At 41.3% G+C, this 24765-nt stretch overlaps 2 protein-coding genes across 2 annotated transcripts in view; one reads left to right on the forward strand and one right to left on the reverse strand.

Annotated features, from left to right (window-relative positions):
• The window catches only part of ELL (elongation factor for RNA polymerase II), a gene marked incomplete in the record, with an annotated part of 55795 nt that extends 35235 nt beyond the window's left edge, over window positions 1-20560 (reverse strand). Inside the window, 1 exon segment of the mRNA XM_015809994.1 lies at window positions 20417-20560. Coding sequence (XP_015665480.1) covers window positions 20417-20548 — 132 coding nt within the window.
• Window positions 20561-22434: 1874 nt separating this feature from the next.
• The window catches only part of MRPL34 (mitochondrial ribosomal protein L34), a 5189-nt gene continuing 2858 nt past the window's right edge, over window positions 22435-24765 (forward strand). The window contains exon 1 of the mRNA XM_015810058.1: window positions 22435-22530. The gene's annotated coding sequence lies outside the window, so the exon portion shown is untranslated. The remainder of the gene's footprint in view (window positions 22531-24765) is intronic.

The following is a 24765-nucleotide window of genomic DNA, read 5'->3' on the forward strand; positions in this document are numbered from 1 at the left end:
ACACCAGAGGTAGTCCTTGATTTGCAACTGTAATTGAGCAGGGAATTATAGTCATAAGTCATGGAGGTTGTTAAATGGGTCGTGTGACCACACAGCATTTTTACAACCCTTTTTGAGGTGATTGTTAAGCAAATGCCACAGTGGCTAAGCAAGTTCGTTTTTCCCAATGGGCATTTCTTGCTAGAAATTGGAAGCAAACAGTGAAAGCTGGCCAAAAATGTTGAAAATTGGTCACATGACCATGGGGCACTACAAATGGCTGTAAATGTGAGCCAGTTGCCCCAAATGGAACACGTATGCATGTGTATGTGTGTACAGCTGTTGGAACTTTGAACATGAGTTCTAGGTAGCTCTGGGGAGGTACTGTGTCATCAAGCAAGGATAACCTGTACATGAATGTGTGTGCCCTTTTAGTCTATAAAGTTATAGTCCCAAAGATATCCTAGGCGTTAGGTTAGTAAAGCTATTTTATTAGATCAGAACAGAGATCCAGATCCCACTTTTGTTTCTCCTGGAATTCCGAAGTAATCTGTTTCTGCAAACTGACATTGCTTATTGCTTGTCTCATGTAGGAGGTAGGCACAATTCTCAGTGGTTAAAGAGCTGCCTGGGTTCAAGACCCAAGGGGCACGCAATGGACTGAGCTCCCGTTACTTGCCCCAGCTCCTGCCCACCTACCGTGGTTCCCCGAAAGTAAGCCCTAGCATGATTTTTGGAGGTGGGCCTAATATAAGCCCTGCCCCAAAAATAAGCCCTAGTTTTGCAGTCCTAAAAATCAAGCTAGGCAGGGATGGGGAGATGGAGCTGCCCCACGCATCCCGCATCTGCTTAACTTACCGGTAGGACCGCCGCAGCCAGGCCTCCCACACCCCGACACTTGTCGCACCGAGTGGCTCATCATGCTGGTGCTGCGGCTCACGGCAGGAGGCCGCACAGCACTTTGGGCCATTGCCGCTGCTTGAGGCAGGAGGCCATATGGTGCCATAGAATGTTGCTGCTGCTGAGGCGGGAGGCCGCATGATGCTTCACGTAGTTGCCGCCACTCGCGGCAGGAATCTGCGTGGCGCTTCGGGCCATTTCCGCTGCTCGTGGCAGGACGCCATGCGGTGCTTCGAGCCGTTGCCACCAGCCCGAAGCACTGCACAGCCTCCTGCCATGAGCGGCAAAGGCTCAAAGCACCACACGGCTTCTTGCCAGGAGCAGCGGCAACAGCAAAATGTGTCACATGCGTCCAGCTGCAAGTGGCGGCAAGAGGCCGCTGAAGAAGTCAAGCAATGGCGCGACAGGTGTCAGAGCGTAGGAGGCCTGGCTGCAGCAGTCCTGAGGTAAGACATCCCCCGAAAATAAGACCTAGTGCCTCTTTTGGAGGATATATATATATATGAGACCGGGTCTTATTTTGGGGGAAACACGGATAGCAGTTTGAAAGCATGCAAATATGAGTAGATAAATAGCTACCACTTCATTGGGAAAGTAATAGCATTCTGTGGGCCTCAGCATATAGTTATGCTTGCTGCATGACCACTGAAGTATCTTTGGACAACGCTGGCTCTCTCAGCTAAGCGACGGAGATGAGCACTGCACCCTAGAGTCCGACACGACTGGACAGGGGAAACCTTTACCTACCCCATCTAAGAGCCCCCAGCATGTACTTAATAAATACGGTCATCATAAGCTAGTAGAAGCAACTTTATATATATCTTTGGTTGAAAGTAAGCTTTAAATTTTAAAATAATTCATTTATTTATTCAATGGATATGCCGTCTATCTCATATAGAAAACACTCATACTCCAAGACAAAACATGATCAGTGATTGATATTCAGCAACTCAAAAGCCCATCTGGACATTCAGAAAAAAAACTTATTTAAAGTTGAAAAGTCTGTTAACAATTATGTAAAAATATCACTCCTGCGTTGCAAACTGGATGTGGAGGAAGGTTCGCGATAAGCAACACTGAGGAGCCTCAGGCCCACCAGATGTGCTATGAAGAAACTCACAGCATCCTTCACTACTGGCTAGGCAGATTGTGAATGCTAAAAGTTAGCAACAACTGGAGAGGTGTGGGTTCCTCCTCCCTGATTTAAGACTTACAATGCAGTTGCAGAAATGACAGTATATTATTTACAGCTTATCCACAATTCTAGTTCAAGTTTACAAGCTGAGTCGTTGTCGGTGATAAGATTAAAGATTCCATGTGACCAGAAAACATTTCTAAATGGGAAAAGGGAGATTTTCTGTTTACTTCTTATCAGATTATTTGGTTATGAGCTGGTGCACTTTTGAACCACATGTTGCTTATATTGCCTTTCTCATTCATGCATACATGCTCCACAAAGAAAGCCTAAAACTGCCTCCTAGGAATTGGCAAGACAGAAAGTAACAATTCTAGGGGATTAAAACTCTTCGGTGTGTTTTGAAATCATTTTGGTTGCGCAGCAAAAGAAATGCAGAAGCAGGTTAGCAAAATTGCACATTATAACTCAAGCAAGTTAGCATTTTGCAAACTGAGGGCTTGCAAAATAGACAGAAGGATTATTTCTGGTCCCAAACATACAATCTATGGGTACCTTTTTCCAAAATTCAGACAAAGCCAAACTGGCGGCAAGGAGAAAACCCAGTGCCAGAGAAACCAGCCCTAGAGCATTATTGCAGGCTTGTGTGTAAACACGGGTAGCTTAGGGTACACAAAATGTTCCATACTTGAAATGCTTTGAACCTGAAACGCTCTATTCTGGGTTTAAAGCAGTCTGTTACGATCATATTGGAAGTGTCTGGCATCCCAGAAATGTTTCAATCTTACAGACAGACTTCAGAAAAGGTTGTTCCTACCTTAGCAAAAGTGCGTCAGGTCTATTTTAAAATCAGAATCAGAATATTTGGAACAACAGTGAAATTTGATCAGGCTGAAAAATGACTGTTCCTAATGTGAGAGAGAGAGTGGTTCAAGCATGAAACATTTCAAACTCAAAATGTATTATTGCACACCAACAGTTAACCACAACATGAAGCTCCTGCAATAGCAACTGTTTGTTTTAACGGCACAGCTCTTCAGATTAAAAGCTGTTCCTCAATAAGAACGGTGTTCAAAAACAAGGAGAAAGGCAGACCTGGGACTCTGTGGCTGAGCACTGTCTAGACATCACTGTGGGATCTGATGGGCGGCTATGTTTTTATTTGTCTGCGTCTGAGCAATTCTGAAATCCTAAGCACACCAACCTGGAAGTAATTTCTAGAGGATTGCATTGCAAACAGTGGCATTCCTACAGTCAAAACCAGGGGTCAAAATCCAACTTGAGAATGGCAAATGACTAGGATGGGGGAAAATGAGGCAACAATCAGTTACAGTATCAATGGTCAGGCCAGCATAGATTTGCTAGATCCTCCAGGCTGATACCAAACAAAGTAGCATATACAGAATCAAAGAATAACCATATTAACTATGCTATAATACTATTGCAATTATGTCCTCCCAAATTCACAGCTAGCAGGACCGTTGTCTGAACTTGAAAGCTTTTCAAGCAGAGATTACAGGACACACAGCTGCTTGATGAGATAGTCTTGTTACAAATAGTAGAAAACTCAACCAGATCAGTTGTGAACTAAAAGCCATAACCCAGGTTATCTGCAAGGTTATCTGGGATGAGTCTGAGCCTCTTGGGTCTTGAAGAAACTGACAATTGCAGGAGGATTCAGTCCAGGAGGATTCCTGTCCTTCCCAACTGTTGAGTTTGAGTAGTGAAGAATACTTATTGTGTATGAGAATGTTCCTGCTTGCCTTGAAAAAGATAGACAGATGCCCCTTCATCAAAAAGCTATTCCTCAATCTCTTAAACAGTTTCCAAACTTTTCTTTTTGGGGAAATTGTTAAAAGTAGAGGTGGATCTGTAACCGCAGAGACCCTTCTGGATATACTGTAGAGCTGAACCCACGTTTGACTAACTTCTGGAAGATCTGTGTTGGGATCAGGATAGGGGAAGTGTGGTTGTCCTAATCATGCTTGATGTGAAAGAGGTCCCTGATCATTGTCAATTATCTGTGAGGGTTGGATTTAGAGGTGGTCTTCCTTCTTTTTGATTGGGCAGACCCTGTCAATGGTGGTAGAGCCAAAGGACCTTCTACCATGAGAGCCTTCAAGTTAGACACTTTTGTTTCTCTTCTCCACCGAGCCACTGGGTGAAGATATCCACCACCATGGAATCACCAGTATGCAGACTGTATTCATCATTACATCTCAACAGTAAGCGGACAGGAGATGTAGCCGAAGCTCTGTCTTAGTGCCCAGACTCTGTTATGGTGTGGATGAGGACAAACAGACTTACATTCAGTTCCCACAAGACCCAGTGATTTTGGGCATGAAGTCTTTCTGGATAATGGCTGGGAATGTGTGGAGATTCCATCTCAAAACATCTGGAGGGCATAAACTGGAAGTAGCAGCCACCCTTTTTTATTTCTTCTGAATGCAAGGAAAAGGGTAGGTCAATCCAGGAGTTAGATCAGGGGTCCTCAACCTTGGCAACTTTAAAATTTGTGGACTTCAACTTCCAGAATTCCTCAGCTGAGGAATTCTAGGAGTTGAAATCCACAAGTCTTAAAGTTGCCAAGGTTGAGGACCCCTGAGTTAGATGACAGAAAGCAGATAGGGTACTGAATGACAATTTTTTGAAATGTGCTTGGTACACATTTCAGGCACAGATATTTAATTTTACCTTACCATGCAGAGTGTCAAATCACAAAGATAAAAACCATCTGCCACCGATGGGCTTTAGAAAATTCTGTGTAACTCAAAGTGGTGGACAGATGGATGGACTTAGTTGCAAATGGGGGTGCTATTTGGTGATATGAAAGAACAGGATAGATCGTCACAGAGAAAATCAATCAATATGGTCATATGGTTACTAGGATTTGAAAACAAGTTGATAACGCATAATTAACAATAATAAAAAATCTTCCATGCAATGTCACGGCAGGTGGCAGCAGATAGTCCAGCTCTAGTTAACTTAGGAAAAAGTAAATAACTTTAGACTGGCTAGTCATGAAGTCCAAAGCTAAGACTAAACTGGCAAACAATTTCCATATGTTGCCAAGAAAACAGTTAAAGAAGTTCCAGGCAGACACTAAGAGTCAAACCTGAGTCAAGGAAGACTTGATTTTACATTTAAAAATTCCATTATTATTATTTTTTTTGCAAATAATGTTTTCCCTCAAAGGATATTGGGTTTTCTGATTTTAGGATGTTAGTCCACAGAAAAGTTTTATTTTATTTTCCTCACTGGACTGGGAGCTCATGTAGCATGGCAGGGCTGTGGTCCTCAAGACAGTCCACTTTAGAATGTTTAAAGTCAAGGGTTCAACTGGTGGGCTTCAACTCCCAGAATTCCCCAGCGAGTCATTCCTCATGCTGGCTAGGGAACTCTGGGAGTCGAAGTCCACAAGTCTTAAAGTTGCCGTGGTTGGACATCCCGATTTCTCTTTAGTTCCTTATTTACTTTTGTTTTTAATCCACAATAGATTTACCATTAAGCAAGTACAAGCAATGAACCACACATTTAATTCTTTACTGAATTAGGATAAGGGAATATAGGAAACCTATAAATATTTACCTGGGGTTAAGATTCATTGATCTTTGTGAGACAAATTTTTGATTTAGGCCTACAGAATTCATTGACTAGCAATAATCCCTTTAAAAAAGGAAAGACCTTCCTTTTAAAATAGGTTGATGTAACTTTTATTAATATATAAGTGAAATGTAAACTGATTAAAAAGGATGTTATACCTAGATATTATAAGACAGATAAAAAGTATAGTATTTTTATAATGCATGATATAAAATATTGGGAGAATGTACCTAAATGGGAAAATCTGGGCAGTTAGATGACTAATATGAAGAAATTATGACTGATAAGAATTGGATTGAATATAAGGGAATTTAAGCGAACAAAAATTATAAAAATAGGATGTATGCTGAACTAACGAGATGATAGTTATTGAGAATAATATAAGCTGAAAAAAATGTTATATAGAGAGATTATTATTATTTATATAAATATAAAAATGCCTATATCAAATCATTTGTATATTGAAAATATTAAGAATTATATTTTGGCTAAGGTTGAAGAAGGAGAATACAAATGGGAGAAGGCAAGATCAAAGAAATGTATAATTAATTAATATATTAATTATGAAATTATCAAATTTAATTATTATTGATTGTTAATTAATTATTATTGTTAAAATATAAAGCAAGACAACATGTTGTACACCAGGCACTGGAGATTGTTATATATATATATAAAAAGGAAAGACCTTCTAAGGAAATCTGAAAGTAGTTTTCATAGTGTCAGATTAACCAATCTGATACTGTATCAGGACATCATCAAAACAACAAACGTATGAACACTACATCTATCACCCATTTTAGTCCCATACCTTGGAAGCAAAAACAATTATCATCATTACATTTGATGATTTCAGCAATTGCTAAAATTCTTTCATAATGGCTTCTTAGCTTTTTTTGCAATAAGTAACTGATTAGAAGTTCCTGGATTTTTGTTGCATGCTTTGTTGGCCTAGCTAGAAACCAAACTGTATACAACTGCATTATGATGGAATTAATGATTACATTTGTTTACAGTTATAATTTTAATGTGAAGAATTCTCCTATGAGTGCCCTTAAGCACACACACATCCTGCCCTCAGTAACATATATCTTCAATTCAATATCCACACAAATAATGGCATTCGTTATGAGCAAATCAGATATCTTAATTTTTCTGATTTACCTGGAGAATTTCAGTTACTCAGCCTATTCACTGGAAAAGTACATTGTTCTTTAATAGTGTTCATTTCCAGAAGAACAAAATCCATTTGAGTCCTATAATTAGGACTCGAAGAGATTAATATGCAGAACTATACATGCCCTGGGTATTTCTGAGTTGCTTACATTTTCAGTTGTGGCTGCCAAACTGTCTTAGTTGCCGTACACTGTTTCCAGAATTAGAGGATATGAACTGGTATAGAAAAACAGCAATCAGAGAGGCAAATGCGTTCATGCCTCGTCTGTGGTTCCTGGAAGCCTGTGGGTGAATTACAGTGAGAAACAGGATGCTGGACAAGATAAGAAAAGGCATGGAATTGGATTTCTTATGTTTATGTAATGCTTCCCTGCCACTGGTTGTTTTCCTGCAGTCTCTGTCGATTTTGTCTTCTACGTACTGGGCCTTCTAATTTCCACAAGCAGCTGGTACTCACTCCAACCCTTCCCCAGAAATCTCTCTGTGAAGCAGCCTGTCATATCCCCCCCCCCATTTCAAAGGTGAAAGGGCCAAAGCAAAGCCACCAAACTTGGTCCTCTATTGCAAAAAGGGAAGTCGGTGTTCTCCAGGCCCAATGAGTATGTAATTACTGGCTCCCTGTTTCAAGAAACAGTGGTCCAAGCTGTTAGGGCACTGAATTTGTTTTAAAGCCCTGGCCAAAAAAACAACCTTCCCCCCCCTCCTGAAAAGGCTGCATTGATTCCTCTCATCTTCCTTCTCTAGGAGCTTGAAAACCAAAACCCACTTCCTTGCTCAATTTATTTTTTACTTTTTGTTATTACAAGCTCCCTCTCCCAGCTTTGGTTCAGCTGGTTTGTTGTAGCAGGATTGCATATTTGGTTACAACTCACTGCTTAAGAAAGAAAGCAGGAAAAACATACCTACTGGAAGAGGAACAAACATGGCTTACAACATCTGTCCCAAGCTGTTATCTTCCAGATGTGCTAGACTAAATGTTTATCCCTCTTAAAGAGCATGGTGATTATTGGAGCTCTAGTCCAACACATTGGGAAGGCACAAAGTTGGGGAATGCTATTTTATACACAAACAGCTCCCACTCAATTTTTTTTTATCAGTTCTGAAAAGAACCTCAGACACTTCATCTTTTCCTATACATTTTTTTAGATTAAATACTATATGTGTTGTAATTTCCCAGAATTTAATACCAACTAAAAACCATTTTTTTAAATAGAAGAGGAAATTTTCATGCCATACAGCTGCAAATATGTTCTTAATAGTGGGGCAACCAGTCACCAACACTCCTGCAAAATTGGGAATGAGAGGATCTCACAGGAGATGGAAACTTCCACTACCAGGGCAGACAAGTGCCAACAACGTCTGCTTGGGTAGTGACCCTGCAACCAGGTCATGCCATTCCAGGACTGCCAGCGGGGGCTTAAATGATGACACTCTGCTCATAGGAAGGAGGCAGTGGCAAGCCACTCCTGAAAAACCTTGCCAAGAAAACAGCAGGGACTAGTCCATGCATTCCCTAGGAGTCAAAAACTGACTTGAAGGCGCGCATACACTCCATGTGCAAAAAGTGCCCTGAGTTGCAAGCTAATACATCAGGGGGGAAATATAACACTAGAATCCCATATCTTAATTTCCTTTATAACGGAATAACAGAGTTGGAAGGAACCTTTAAGCTCAAGCAGGAGACCCCTATACCATCCTATATACAAGGAAATTTGTGAAAGGTTGGGGCTGCCCTGCAACAACTCACTCTCTAGTGCTACGTTAAGAAAATAAAGTTACAGGTGGGCTGAGCGCATTTCATAGGACAGTTCTTTAGGTGTCGCACACTAGCAAGCTGAATAGTGGAAATACGCTGCTGTATTCGATTGGTGCTTCCCCTCCTGTACTTTTCAGAAATGAGGTCACAGAGACCCAAGATAAGAAAACAAGAGCCCGAAAAACCAGAACAATGTTCTGTGAAACTCAATGACCTGTGACCAAGAATGGTCAAACAAATACCTTTAGGAGGTGCTACAAGCAGGGCATAAATGCGATCAGAAGCTTTCTGTTTCCCTCACAAGTAATATAAAGACAAAAGTACAACTTAACACAGAGACTTCGTTATCCGTTATCACAGCGGCTGTTTTTTAGGATAAAATAAAATCATTACAAAAGTGTAACTCATTGCAAGACAAAGATGATGAGTTCTGATGCAATTTTTTCTCAGTCCGGCATCCCGCCACCAATCCTGAAGTGAAGCCATACTTGCAGATTGATCAGAAATTTCAAGCTGATATAAAATGCAACTTAGTTATATATTAGTAAGATGAGATCAAAGCTGGGACAGGAATTCTCTTTCAGTTGCACTGATTGCCAACATTGCTAGGAGTCCAATTTAACCTGTTGTATTAACCTCTAAAATTGTATACTGTTTGGGGCCACATTATTCTGCCTGTACTTTTAGATCAGCCTTCAAAACCCTTCTTGTGGACGTGCCAATAAAAGCAATCATGTTGCTTGACAAAAGCCAGGGCCTTCTTAGGAACAGCCCCACAACTGCAGAACTCTTCCAATAAGATATTACTGTAAGGGCTTTCAAGATTCAATAAGCTTAGGAATGCTTACCGGACAGCCAGATTAAGGGTCCAGGCTAGAAACCAGGAGATTGTGAGTTCTAGTCCTGCCTTGGGCATGAAAGCTGGCTGGGTGACTTTTGGGCCAGTCACTCTAGCTCAGCCTAACCCATCTCAAGGTGGTTGTTGTTGTTCTTGTTGTGGGGAAAATAGGAGGAGGAAGGAGTACTACATATTTTTGCCACCTTGAGTTACTTAGAAAGTAATAAAGGTAGGATAAAAATCCAATAAATAAATGCTTTTTGTGACTTGTTAGAAGCGTGTGTGTAGTACGTGCAACGTTAAGCCAGGTTGCAGCTGTAAATAGGCTTCGTACATACGGTCAGTTCAGAAGCAGGCAGCTTAGGGTTTCCTAATATCAGGCCCTCAGGCAAAAAGTCCACCGCAAAAGAACTGTACAGACTTTTGTTAAAGCAGATATCAGAAAGAGAGAAAAGATATAGCCAGGGAATGCGTGGGGGGGGGGGGGGAGGAGAAAGACTCCTCCCATGTTTGTTTAACACTGGGCGCCCTAATTGCTTACTTTAACTTTACTTACCTTCAAAGTAAATTGATATTTTGGGACTGACCATTTCCATAATGATAAGCTATCTTGTATCCACACAAATCTCTTATGAAAAATGTCTGCCATGACAGCCTATCACATACTCTCAAAATTTCTAAAATGCTCCCACCTACAAAAGGCAGCTTATTCTTAGCTTATTTATATCAACTGCAATGTATTATTTAAATGTATATTATTTATATTCAATTCATATTGTTCAAGCTTAGAGTTAAGTATGAATGTAATTATTTTTTTTTACCAGTACGTAATCCATCAATGTAGAATCTGGCTGGACTCCTGTGGAAGCTTTTCGGTCTGTGCCCTGTTTTGAGAAGTATGTGACTATTATCCAGAGGCAGTGCCCACATCCTTGGTTGCATTTAGTTTGGAAGTAAAAACTTGCCTTACCCTGGAATCTCACCCAACTGGACAAGACCTTTGGAAATGTTTGCTTAGCTCGGGAGCTGTCACAGGAGGAAATGGTTTTGTTGATTAGGGTAAAGATGGCAGAGTAAACTAAAAACCCTCCAATTCCTACTGAAAATGAATACAGGTAGTCCTTGACTTACAACCACAATTGGGACCAGAATTTGTTAAGCTAAGCCAGGCACGTCAAACTCGCAAATGTCACATGATGTCGTACGACGTATCGGGACTTTTTCCCCATTGCTGGTAATGGGGTGCGCGTGGTTTTGCTGTGACGCATCCGGCCCGGGGGGCCGGCAGTTTGACATCCCTGAACTAGGCAGTTGTTAAGTGAGTTGCACCTGGCTTTATGCCTTTTTTGGCCATGGTTTTTAAGCAAATCACTGCATTTGGTAAGTGAATAATGCAGTCATTAAATGAATCCTGCTTCCCCCACTGTCCTTGCCTGTTGGAAGCTGGCTGGAAAGGTCTCAGATGGGGGTCACATGATCCCAGGATGCTGCAACTGTCGTAAATATACGCTGATTGTCAAATACCTGATTTTTAATCAGGTGACCATGAGGATGCTGCAAGGGTCCTAAGTGGGAAGACCAGCTGTCACTTTTTTCAGTGCTGTTGTAACCCCGAACGATCGCTAAACGAATGGCTGTAAGTTGAGAACTAGCTGTGTTCATCTGACTGGGCCAATCTGCAAACTGGCCAGTTGACAGGTATGTTGTGGTGATGAACTACCAGCGTGTCTGGGATAGAGCAAGAGGCAATGGGGAAGATCTCCTTGAATTCAAAGTCAGAATAGAGCTGGAGGGGATCTTGGAGGTCTCCTAGTCCCTGGTTCAGCCCTTGCTGACTTTGTAGAGATATGGTCTGCCTCCTTCAAGAACTCCTAGAGCAGGGGTCTTCAAACTTGGCCCTTTTATGACTTGTGGACTTCAACTCCCAGAATTCCTCAGCCAGGAATTCTGGGAGTTGAAGTCCACAAGTCATAAACGTGCCAAGTTTGAAGACCCCTGTCCTAGAGGAAGAGGGTATTGTGGCAGGATCCCATTTTGCCTGCAGAAGGTCTCATGATCAATCCTGACATCTGCATTTAGAAACATTGTCAAGTAACTGGACTGAGGAAGTCTCTATGGCCAAGACCTTGGAGAACCTCTGCCAGTCAAATTGGGCAATAGTACTGCCGGGATGCTAAACCTGAGAGCCACACATGGCTCCAAATCTTGAGTTCAGGCCTGAGCAAAGTTGAAATAGTCAACATGACCAAAGGGGAAAAATTAAAATTAAAATTAAATATAGGCCTGTTGAAATGTTTGTTTGTTTTTAAATTGTGCAGCCGTACTATACTGCTCATAGGCTGAGTCCATTCGTCAGATTGGGGAAAAAAGGTCATCTACCTTGGTAACACTAGATGTATTTATTTATTTTTTAAACTTACATGCAAACCCATCACACTACTGAAATGTGTCGGGCATCTAACAAAATGATAGAAAAGATAAATGTGAGAACAATGAACACCTGATAACATCAGATTCAATTGCCGTCAGCTCCAAAGGACCAAATTTCTGCCGGTACTTAAGTGGAAGAGTTTCAGGCAAGGATTATACAGATTACCGAAATAAGGGGTGGGGGAGGAAAGTGTTTATAGAAAGTTTCCCGTTTATATCTGGAAGTGACCGCTCTGCATGAGAAGCTTATGTTGGCATCTTTATATCAGATTTAGCAGAAAACAGCTTCAGATGATTCTAGGAACACTGTCTGAAAACATTTTCCTAAAATATTATGGGCTTCTAGACAAAAAACATCTATTCCCTGAGCACAACACCATTCCCCAAAGACTGGGCCAAACTTTGTGAAACTGCCTGTTGGAGTAGCACAGTCCTGCACAGCTGGCGAGATTCAGAGGGTTCCCAGAAGAGCACAGTACGTTCCAGCATTTTCCACCTGCATATGCTGGTCAACCACTCCCACGGATTAAGGGACACCTACCGTCCTTAATTGACATATGTTCCTCCTTTATTCTGTTGTGCAACTTCACAAAATAATTCCAGAGGTTAAAAAAAACAAACCATGAACCTCGAGATGCTTACTTTGCCCCATGCAGGAGGCAGAATTCCTAGCCCAGGGGTAGGCAACCTTGGCTCTTTTATGACTCGTGGACTTCAACTCCCAGAATTCCTGAGCCAGCTTGGCTGGCTCAGGAATTCTGGGAGTTGAAGTCCACGAGTCATAAAAGAGCCAAGGTTGCCTACCCCTGTCCTAGCCCTATTACAAACTACCCTTCCTTCACTTTAATTCTTTAGAGAGCAACAGAGCAGCAAAAGTGAGGGGATCACTTTGTCTTACAACAGAAGAGGCAGATCTAAAACAGTGGCTAGGAAAACAACACAAGCAACTCATTAAAATCTGCATTTCCATATTGCTTTGTAAATATTGGCCTCCACTATCCTTGCTCCAAATACCTCATTTGTTACTATCACCCACATACCCAGGGAAGAAGTAAACCACTAACAAAGTGTGCAGCAATGAAAGACATTGCATAATAACCTTCAGATCTGCTGTTGGATCCCACAGCAACTGCACTCATTTCAGAAAAAAAAAATATGGCAATTTTCCCCCTGTGCATCAAAAACAACAACAACAACAACAACAACAACAACCCAGCAACATAAAAACAAGCTGAGAAACTAGCAAGTTCTGATCAAATCTACAAGATGCAATCAGAGTAGTCATGTGTTTTATTATCAGGTCTATTTTACAAATAAGAATTGACCAAATGTTCCTAAAAGCAGAATGTTAACTTCTCCTACTTGCTGACTTTTCATATGTTTTGTGTGCCTACCCACATTTTGCAGCAGCTTAAAAGTAATAAGTTTTATTGTGAAAGCAGCATTCCTGACCCAGTGGCCACTGCATTATGATATAAACCCATAAATCTCCAGTGTCTTAAAAACTGTCTGCTTGTCAGATGCCATAAGAGTATGGGAACTGACATACCTATCTCCCTGGAACTTCAGTTACCTTTAAAGCAGTGGTTCTCAACCTGTGGGTCGGGACCCCATTTGGGGTCGATCGACCATTTCACGGGGGTCGCCAAGCAAGGCTGTCCGCCATTTTTTTTGTCCGCCTTTTCCCCCTTTTCTGGCGGGTGCCTTACCTCCCTTGGGCTGGGCCAGCTGGTGGTCGGCCTGCTCCGTCTCTGCCGCTTGCCAGCTACGCCTCGGCTGGCACAGGGGGCGGAACCACGTATGCGCGGCGCTCCCGGGCAGGGAAAGTCCTTGACTTATGACTGGTTGGGTAGTCCTCGACTTATGACTGGTTTAGTCCTCAACTTACGACTGGTTTAGTCTTCGACTTACGACCGGTTGGGGTCGTGGCATTAAAAAGGTTGAGAACCACTGCTTTAAAGAAACCATCTCCCTGGAAGGTACCATGCTCATATTTATTTACAGGTAGCCCTCATTAGCAAGCACAATTGGGACTGGCAACTTGATCATTAAGCAAAGCACTTAAGCAAAGTTTGCTAAGTGAAACTATGACCGTGATTAGGATCTTAGTTCAGCTTTCTTTTGCTTTATAACCCGGAGAGATCAGAAATATGAAGATCTGTTACAAAGTTATTTTTTCATCAGTGTTATAACTGCTGATGAATCACTAAGTGAGGACAATCTGCATTATATTTATATGGCTGCCCCTCTCAAATACATGACTCTGGGTGGCTAACAATATTTAAAAATGATAAATACACATACGCATATTGAATATATGTTAATAAACCTCTGTTATTCAGATCCAAAGTAAGCTGAATTTTGGCCTGAGAAATTTCTTAACAAGGTTTGCGCTCACTTGTGTATCTAAGACTGAAGGGGGGTGCACACAAGGGAAGATGCTGCAAAATTGGAAAGAGTTGTATCATTTCTCAGCTGCCAGTGAATCAGATACAAGTAATACATATGACCAGGCAGGAAACACAATTTTGAAGACTAATAACATAGGGAGGTTTATCTGCAAGATAATGCTACAGGATTAGAAATAAAGAGACAAGTTAGAATTAACAGAGGTCTTATAATCCAAGATGTCATCAGCCTAATCTCTGGTTAAAAGGATGAGGTAGCAAATGGAATATGGGGCTACTAGAAGGTCAGGTAATCTATCCCCACATTAAGACAATTCTATATTGTACAGGTGACAGATATGATCAATTCCATTCAGCATGGAAGTTCACAAATCAACATTTTTTTTCCTATAAACAAAACACCTACAACAATTTGCAAACAAGATGATATTCTGAAAAAATAAAATGAAAAATAACCCCATCCATATATATAAACACACACACATATATATATCTAATATACATATATATCACTATCTATCTATCACTATCTATCTAATCTATCTATCTATCTATCTATCTATCTATCTATCTATCTATCTATCTATCTATCTGTCTATATCTATCTATATCTATCTATATCTATCTCTATATCTGTCTGTCTATCTATATCTTTCTCTATATCTATATATCTATCTCTCTATATATCTATATATATCTATGTATTTCTATATATATATCTATATCCATATATCTATATCTATCTATCCATCTATCCATCTATCCATCTATCCATCTATCCATCCATCCATCCATCCATCCATCCATCCATCCATCCATCCATCCATCCATCTATCTATCTATCTATCTATCTATCTATCTATCTATCTATCTATCTATCTATCAAGTATCAGATCAGATATAAACACTTAGCAAAGAGACATTACATTAGCAACCACTAACACAAATATATCTGCATTTCCCCTTTTTCCCTCTATGTTACCTGGCCTACTGCCTGTGATATAACCTGCTCAGACTAGAATTAGCTCTGACCGAATGATATTTAACATCAACTGGGTTTTTGAGATTCGGAGGACCCAACCTATTGTCTTCATGCAAAACAGAAGCTTTGCCTCTGAGCTGTCCTCTCAAAGCAAGATTTGGACTTGGGATTTCCTAACTACTCTGTTCCTTTGAATCACTGCCAGTCACTTAAATACGTGCGTCTCCAAAGAGGCACTTCCTTGCCAATCTGACTACTCATAGGATGTCACAACTACTTCAGCCGACATTCAATTACCACAGGTCTTGATGTGCGTGAGCAAGAGGAGGGGGAGAGGCACCTCAATGCAAACAAGACAAATCCACCCAGCTGTTTTGTGTGTGGCAGAACTGCCTTCCCCAGAAGGTTTTCAACAGGATAGAGACCTGTCAGAGAAGACTTAAATATAGGGTGGGGCTGGACAAAAGGATGTTTCACATTCACAGGTGCCACCCTCAGCATTCTGCAAGGACAAAGTGCACAGAGACACATAACATTTTTCAAATCTTTGGCCACTGAATCAAACTTCTAGGCGCTCAGGATTATCCATCAGACAGCCCTTGAAAAGCATCTACTTATTCTTATCAGAAAACTGCAAGCGTGCAACCATTCACCATGTCCCGCTGACTTCAGAGACCTTCCCCACGAACTGCCATTTTGAACAAACCATTATACTATCTATCTGTAATCAATTTGCAAATCACTAATAGATTGCTCACTGGTGTCACTTGTACAGGGTGCTTAATCCTGATGGCAAATTATGTTTGTAATACTGTGTGCATTAATGTGTAGCAAGCCCACATAAAGACACAGCATAATTTCTACAACCCCAGCAGGGCCGAACAGTCAAACTCCCTTTACACGGCAATGCAGAGAAGGTGACAAGTTCTGTTCATCGAGGAAAATCACCCATCTTTATCAGGTTGCTCTGATTTTTTCCCCTATTGGTCAGTTACTGTGAGCTGAGATAAACACTGAACAAGATTAGTATATTTTAAAACTTTGCATCATAGCACTGGAAAAGGCATTTAAGCCACAACTTCTAATGATGCTTATTGCAGGAATCTGAATTTAAAAACAGTGATGGATGGGTTTTGATGCTCTTTCCAGCACTAAACACTTCATTGAGTATACATGCTCTTTCTCTTTCATACATAACGCCCTATTATCTTTTGCAGGAAACACAGGCCAAAGGAATTATCTGGACCTTCTATGAATGAACAGAGAATTCAATGTATCAACTAATGTTAGGCCATAAGAAATTTAACCACCGTGTTTCAAAATCAAGCGGGGATCTAAACTAAGATCTCAGAGCCAAATAAAAAACTTTCCAATGGCCAAATAAAGCAACTTTGCACATGATATGAAGCCAGGTCCAGTTTGGGTCAACAGAAAATAGGTAAGATAACTTTTACACATGCACACACACAATGCATATATACATGCTATATAAATACCTATATATACATATATACATACCTATATATACATATTAATCACTGTCCATTTTGAATACCATAGTGGAAAAAGGAAACTTGAGAGTTCACAAGGTTGATACTATATGGAACAAAGCTGTGACGGAATCTGGATGTTCTGCTTCGGACACCACAAAGCCCCCTCCCAGAAGGTAACAAGGAAAAAAGGACATGGATAGGATGTGTAGCAGTTGCAGTCAAGTTTAGCTTGCATCAACAGAATGCACCATTCCAAACTATTGCTGTGAAAGGACCTCTAGCAATGGCCTCTTTTTGTAAAACCTGCAAGAGTGTTACAGTGAACAACACAGCCAAGAGGTACATTCAGGTTTAGACTGAACAGTTAAATTAAAAAGGAGAAAGGCAATTCAGACAGGAGTCACTGCTAACAATAAAGAACCTGCTTTACATATAAGAGAATCCTGGTTTAATTCCTGGAAGAGGCCCCAACTTGAAAACCTAGGGAGGCTTTATCAGATAGTATATATATTGAAGAATTAAGAATCAGATCTGGCCAACTCCAGTTTTCTATAAAGGATGCATTGCTGGTAGGACTGGACTGAAGTTTCATGATTAAATTTTTATTGCAATCATTGGAACAACAGCATTGTGCAATAATTAAAGATTACAGCCCCAAAATGATCATAAGGTCAAGAAATCCCACAGCTGTAATTTATTGCCTTAATTGAGGAATGATGATAGTGAAAAACCACCACCACCCTTCCTCTCTTCTTCAGGAAATGTATATAATCTACCTATTCTGTATGCTCACCCAAGTTACACAATTGTATCCATAAAAATTCCACAAGTGAGAAAGCCTTTTTTTGGAGAAAAGCATCAAGCACTTCCTCTATTTCATATCATTCTCTCTCCAACTTTTTCTACAACTGATGAATATGTCCTTGGAAGTAATTGCAGTAAGAAATCCATGTTAAGGTGATCAGTATTCAGCTAGTAATTAGCAGGAGCCCTCTTCTTAGCTCGCCTGAGGCCCACCGGGTAACCAACATCCCACTTTAAAAATAGAGAATGACACAATCCCAAACTGCCTTTACTGGAAGCTGAGGTTGCCAATGATAAACAGGTTTGCCTCTTGGCTGCTGCAGCTCAGCTTGGATGGAGGGGAGAACTGGAAGCAAAATTGTTATATTTTAAAGAACAGGCACATTTTTTTTAAAATCACTATTTAAAAAAGGAGTTCAATATTTTCTTTCAAAGCCATATGGCTTAAACTCTTTCCAAGAGTTCAGTTTAGGCGACCAGAGTATTTCGACACCCCCTCCAAAGGAGAGCTTCCAAAGTACAGCATTTGGCAGCCCCCCCAAGAAATCTAAGTCAGCATCTCCGTCATCAGAGTTCACACAACTTGATACAAGACAGTAAGCAGCAGAGGTGACTGACAATGAAACAGCCCTTCCCCCAGCCAGATTCCAGTCTTCCAGCTTAATAAAAAAAAAATCCCGCATCCCTTTAAAGTGTATTCATACTGATGTTCTTGGTAAAGCAAGGAGTGGGGGAGGAAGCGAATAAGTCAGAACCAAGAATTTTCACTTGAGACTGAGGATATGAAGGATAAGGAAGAAGCTATTTAATTATCTTCCCAAAACTGCAAAATAGGTCTATTTAAGTTACGGATTAATAGCAGAATTTAGACCAAAATATAGAAGTTCTATGTTTTCAGATTGGAAAAATAGTAAAAAAAAGATGGATGGTGAGGATATTTCTATCACTAGCATTATCTCAACTTCCTCTCTTGATCTAAAGATTAAAAATATGAGTTAGGCATCACTGCATGCCTTGGAATGCCATCCAAGGCAGACTTACCATATGACAAAAAGTGTTTATGTAACTTTTTTTTAAAAAAATAAACTTTTTAAATCTGTCACCTTTTTCAAAAATATAACAGCCACAGATTCAATGGGTCCGTCACAATGTTTGCCCTCTATTAGCCAATCGATCAGTTTACTATGGAGGGCCCAATTGTTCTTTTCACACTGCTTAACAGCAGCAGGAAATCGGTGAAATGTTTCCCATGGCCAGTGTCCAATGAGAAAAGAGAGCCCTTTACAAGCTACAATCCTCACATATACTCAAAGCACTTGAGTCCACTGCTATACAGGATAGGCTCTTCACACTGCAGTTCTTGACCAAGACTTGGGCAACCCCCCCAAACTCAGCACAATTGAGCAAGGAAAAAGGAAGCTGCCATCCTCATGGATTTTTACTTCAATTATCTCTCTCTCTCCACACACACACACACACACATTGCTCATTGTTATTGCTCATTCTCCCTTTATGCTACAACATGAAAGTCGAGGAACCTGTTCAGGTCCTCCTCATGTACACCTAATAATGGAAAATAGAAACAAAATAGAAACCAAAATTTCCCTTTAAAAGCTGCCTTTCCAGGAGCATTTTTTAAAAAAAAACTTTACTTTTTCTAACATTTGGGAATCTATTCTCTATACAATTTAGCCAGGTATCCTAATTCGAATTCTACTTTCCTTCCCAGAAGTTATCAATACTGTTCTTTAAAAACATTTTAAAGCATATTTCTTTCTAAGGTATTCCAACGAAACCCGACTAATTATTTAGATATTTCTCATATTTAGTTTATTCAAATCTTATTAGAGTTAGGCACTTTTAGGGAGCTTTTGCTGGCTGGGGGGGGTGTAACAAGGGAGTATCTAATTTCAACAGATCCCCCCAAATCAATCCATGTGCCAATCACTTCATTCTTTTAAATATTTATGAAAACAGCCTCTTCACTTACTTCTATGGCACATTTGGAGATAGCAATAAGGAGATTTATACTTTTATGTGTCCTGCATCCATTTTAAGAGAGCCTTCTTGTTGAAAGGAAAAAAAAAGATCCCCCTTTTTAAGAGAGTTCAATCAATTCCGAAAACTCAAGTCCTATATTTTGCACTCAACATCCCAACTCCAGTTGTTTAATTTCCAATCCATGATCAGTTCTCTAACTGACTATTTAAAAGGTACGACAAGCTGCTTTTTTATTATTACCTTCTACAGTGGCACTTTAGCCTTTACCTAGAGAGATTTTTGCCAAGCTACATCTTTGACGTTAGAAAGGAGAAGCTTCGAGTGAAAGGCGTAACATTTCCTTGGTATATATTTTTCCACGGTCGGTTGCTCAGTTCTTACTCTGAGCTGAAGCAAGACATTTCCCAGGATGGTATTTATTTTTTGATTGGGGGGGGAGGGGCAGAAACCTTGCTCTGTTCACATTTTCTTACATCTACATTTGCTAGAGAAGTCGTGTTTTTTTTTCTTTCTTTCTAATCCCGGTCGTTTATTTTCTTTTTGTGGCAGGGAAAAGATTTCATCAGCAGCATTCCACACTCCTGCGTGCCCCTATATTTGGAAGAAGGGCTCTGTCCTTAAAAGAGCCATTTGTTTTTGGTTGAGGACATCTTTCTCCGAAGACTAGTTTTGAGGAGCGAGAGGGTCCCTCTTCCTGCTCCCTCACCAAATTAAGGAGAAGGGGAGTCCACCTTCCTTTCCTCTCAAACCCTGGGTTGGTGAGAGAAAGGAGCCCCCCAATTTTCCAGCCACCACTTTCCGAGTTCGCATTAAGAGGAGGCGGCTACTCCTCTCTTCCCCCCCCATAACCAACTTCTCCTAATAAGAGGGGAGGGTCGCTACCCCGCCCCTCTCCTGGCTCGAAGACCCACCTTGCGTCCCTGGTAGGCCTCGAAGGCTCGCAGGGCCGATTCAGTCAGCTTGACGTGGAAGACAGAGACTCGTGTGCCGCGGCCGAGGCGCCCGCAGGACAGCGCGTACCCCCTCTCAGCCAGTGCCGCCATCTTGGGAATCTCCGCGGCGGTGGCGGCGGAAGCCCCTGGGACACGCCCCCTCAACCATTATGGAGCAGAAACGCCCCTGTGTAACGTCATCTAACCGCGCGACGGCAGGCTTCAGCTGCCAAGTACGACGGGAAGTGTAGTGTACAACTTCTTTTTGATTGGCTTATGCTGTAGGCGCCCCCTTCTGGTACGTTTTTCAAACTCTCCATCATCGCTATTGCCGGGAACCGTAGCCGCAAACTGCGTAAGGATCACTTGCCGCTAAGGCATGCGGGGGGATGTAGTCTTTTGGGTTTTTGCAAAATGTTTCTCAATTTCACTTCTGAAGTGTTTTAAATTTAAGGCAACGCTTTTTACGGATTGGAGTGGCGGCTATGAGAAATGTTGCTTTTATAGATTTCAATTATATACAGGTCTTTTATGCAGAAAATCTCCTAAAGAATTTTGTGCCACTGCCTTAAAAGTAGGCAATGACGTTACCTTTAGTGGATGAAGTTCACGTCATTAGATGAATGGAACAAATTATTGTGCAAGAGGTAAGGGCTACTGCTGTAGAAAAAGAAAAATGTAGTGATGAGATCAACAAAGCATCTTTTTGCTCCCCTTAGACAACTTATAAGACTTTTAAATGAAAATGGTTCATAAACATATTCATGTATGATATGAAATGAGGTGTATATATTTACTGCACATAACATTTTCAAATATTCACAGAACGGTGGTGATGATTAATAAATTGTCATATTGAGCATTATGATTGCATTTTTTATACAAACGAGTTTTCAGTATTTGAAACTGACGATCAAATACTGCATTGACACATTTGACCCAAACAAATTGGTGAATACAATTTAAAGTTTTCAATAATATCCTTGAAGATGTGACTCCTGGGTAAATCCATAGTATAAAATAGATAAAAACTCACGATCACCAGGAGAGTAAAAAAGTTTAAAACTTTAATTTAAAACCAAGCTTTCGCTGGGAGCTCCCAACATCATCAGGGTTTCGTTCGGTCAGATACCCACACGGAATTCATTCCAACAAACTGTAGACGCGGGCCGAGGATCTTGCGCACTAACCGGGGTTGGTTAATCGGACACAGGATTAACAAGGATAGTGTGGACGCAAAACCAGAGGAAAGGGTGTAAATTTCCAACGAGAAAAACAAAGACACTGCAATCGAAATGACGGTGCTGAAGTTCCCAGGCAGTAAAGGGGAATGTATTGAAAAAGAAGAGAAGGGCAGTAGTAAGTACTTACAGGATTCCCACGCAACTCATGGGAAGACAGTGAATACGGGGGAGAACACCTTTAAGAGAAGGGAGGGAGTGAAGGGAACTTCAGCAGGCAGTAAAGCTAACGTCACAGAAACAAAAAGAGCAACCTTTAAATGTTTTTATCTATTTTATACAATTTAAAGTTTGCGTTGATCGAATGTTAATAACACTTTGATTAATAGGAAAGCCTTAAATTCTTACAAATACAATATTTATTTTACCCTATTGCAATTACTAGGATCTATATCTCTATAGAGAGCGGTGATAAACAACTACATTCCCACGCAAAGAATTCTGGGGAACGCCTCCCCTTTTCGCTGTTTTCTAGACAGAGGGGCGTGGTGACAGCGAAGACACACCATTGGTTAAACGCGCCTAACAAGAAGGCGTGGTTATTCAAATACACTTCTTGACATCAGCCGGCTGAGCCGGCTCTGTTTGGGCCACCGGATTTAGGCTGCTAAAATAGGAACTATCACTAGATGGCAGCAATCGCCCTGGGATAGAGGGTGAGGCGGCTACCGCTCCTTCTCTCGACTCTTAGCGTCGCACCTACAAGCTAAACGAGCTTTGCCATTCCATCCGGCAGGGAAAACTGACATGACCCGGAAGTTATCGCTGCCAATCGCCTCCCCTGCTGCTTAACCTTTTCGTTTGACTCCTTATAGCGCGAACCGCAAGGACTTCAGTTTCAAGAAAGAGCAAGTACGGGTGTTCGGGTCGGGACGGGGGCGGAGGGAGGTATTCAAGCGGAGGAAGGCAGCGACTCGGCGCCTCACGCGAGCGAAAACCGGCCGCTGCAGACTCAGGCTCCGCTCCGGCTTCTGCGGGATGCGGTGAGCCTGCGCTTCGAAAGGCAGCCCCGCCGAAGCCCGGGAGCGGCGGGGAATAAAGAGGCAGAGCGCACGCCCACCAGTCCTCTCTCTGCTCGGCCTCCTTAAAAGTCCCGGGAATAGATCGTTGCTTAGCCCCAAAGGTGCTTTTTTTCAAACGGCAACTGGACTTTCTTTGTTTTTTCCTGGAAGACGTTTCGCTTCCCGTCCAAGAAGCTTCTTCAGTTCTGAGCCAGAACTGAAGAAGCTTCTTGGATGGGAAGCGAAACGTCTTCCAGAAAAAAACAAAGAAAGTTCTGAGCCAGAACTGAAGAAGCTTCTTGGATGAGAAGCGAAAGGTCTTCCAGGAAAAAACAAAGTCCAGTTGAAACAAAAGCACCTCTGGACAACCGTGACCTGGATGACTGGGAATCTCCATAGACATTGTTGCTTAGTCTAGTTCAGGAGTCTCCAAACTTGGCAAGTTGAAGACTCGTGGAGTTCAACTCCCAGAATTCCCCCACCAGCATTTTAAGTTGCCACGGTTGAGAAACACCAGTCTAGATAACAGTAAGAAGCCCTCTGAACATGTACAGGGACTGCTTCTCTGTTGGTAGCCTTTGTGAAAGTACATTATTGCTGTTGATTAATGTGATGTACTGAAGGTGGTGTGATGAGGGTGGGACAGGTTGTGCGTCAACATTTCTCCATTCAGAGAATGTTTACTTCTTGAGCTTCTCCAGAAAAGCCCCTGGTGAATCCAGACCCTTAGGTTCTCAAGACAAAGGTAAATTGCCTTGTCTTCTTTTCTTGTCTCTCCAGAGAATTACTAAGAAATTCTTCCTCTTAGTAGTTCAGTTTATGGTTTATTGATTAGTCTATAATACCATATCAAATCAAATAAGGAAAAATAATACAGCATGTTGAAATATGAAAAATATTCACATAATAAGGTAAGATCATCCTCTTGGCAATTAACCCCAATCTGATCTAGATAGGAAGTTCTCAGTTGAATGGCTTTAACTATAGAGGTGGCAGTCTTTTTTTACTGTTCATGTTTTTTATATCTTGGATGAAATAAAATAATTATTGATGGGGTCCTAATAAGTTATCTGTTAGCAACTTTAAATGCTGTGCTCTGGCTGAAGCATTTAAATGGCAATCAGAGTAACAATGATGCCCTCTATTTGTAGTGTGCCACATACAAACGACCTCAACTTAGAGCCATTCAAAGTTAAAACCGCACTGAAAAAAGTGACTTAAGACTAGTCCACACACTTATGACTGTCACAGCATCCCACAGTCGTATGATCAAAATCTGGGTGCTTGGCAACTGGCATGTATTTACAGTGGTTGCAACATCCCCAGGTCACATGATCACCATTTGTAACTTTCCCACTAGGCTTCTGGCCAGCAAAGTCAATGGGGAAAACCAAATTTGCTTAATGACCAAGTTATTCACTTAACAATTGCAGTAATTGTAAAAAAGGTCATAAAATTGGATATAACTGCTTAACAACTACTTTAATATCAGAAATTCTGGTCCCAAATTCTGGTTGTCAGTTGAAGACTATCTGTATACATATCCTCTCTGGATAGAGTACTTATGAAATTAATTATGTTTTACCATAAAGTCAAGGAGCTCAATTTTTTCTCTGGTTAGAGCTGTTCCTTGGCCCTGTGTCACTATAGCCCTTAATAATGTTAATATTTAATTTAAAATATTTAAAATGAATGTTTTCAATCCACATAACATGAATGCAGTAATAGAAATACATTACAATCATGGCTAAGGGTAGGAACAGAATAATACCAATAATACCCGCCTGGACTACTGCAATGCTCTCTACATGGGGCTCCCCTTGAGGAGCACTCGGAGGCTCCAGTTAGTCCAGAATGCAGCCGCGCGGGCGGTGATGGGAGTGACTTGTCGCTCCCATGTAACGCCGCTGCTGCGCGAGCTGCACTGGCTGCCGGTGGCTTTCCGGGTGCGCTTCAAGGTGTTGATTATCATCTTTAAAGCGCGCCATGGCATCGGACCTGGTTATCTCCGAGACCGCCTTCTGCCACAGATTACCTCTCATCGGCCGATACGCTCCCACAGAGAGGGTCTCCTCAGGGTGCCGTC

This window comes from Protobothrops mucrosquamatus, unplaced genomic scaffold, assembly GCF_001527695.2.
Source record: "Protobothrops mucrosquamatus isolate PMUCROS unplaced genomic scaffold, P.Mucros_1.0 scaffold6, whole genome shotgun sequence".
Taxonomy (NCBI): Eukaryota; Metazoa; Chordata; class Lepidosauria; order Squamata; family Viperidae; genus Protobothrops; species Protobothrops mucrosquamatus.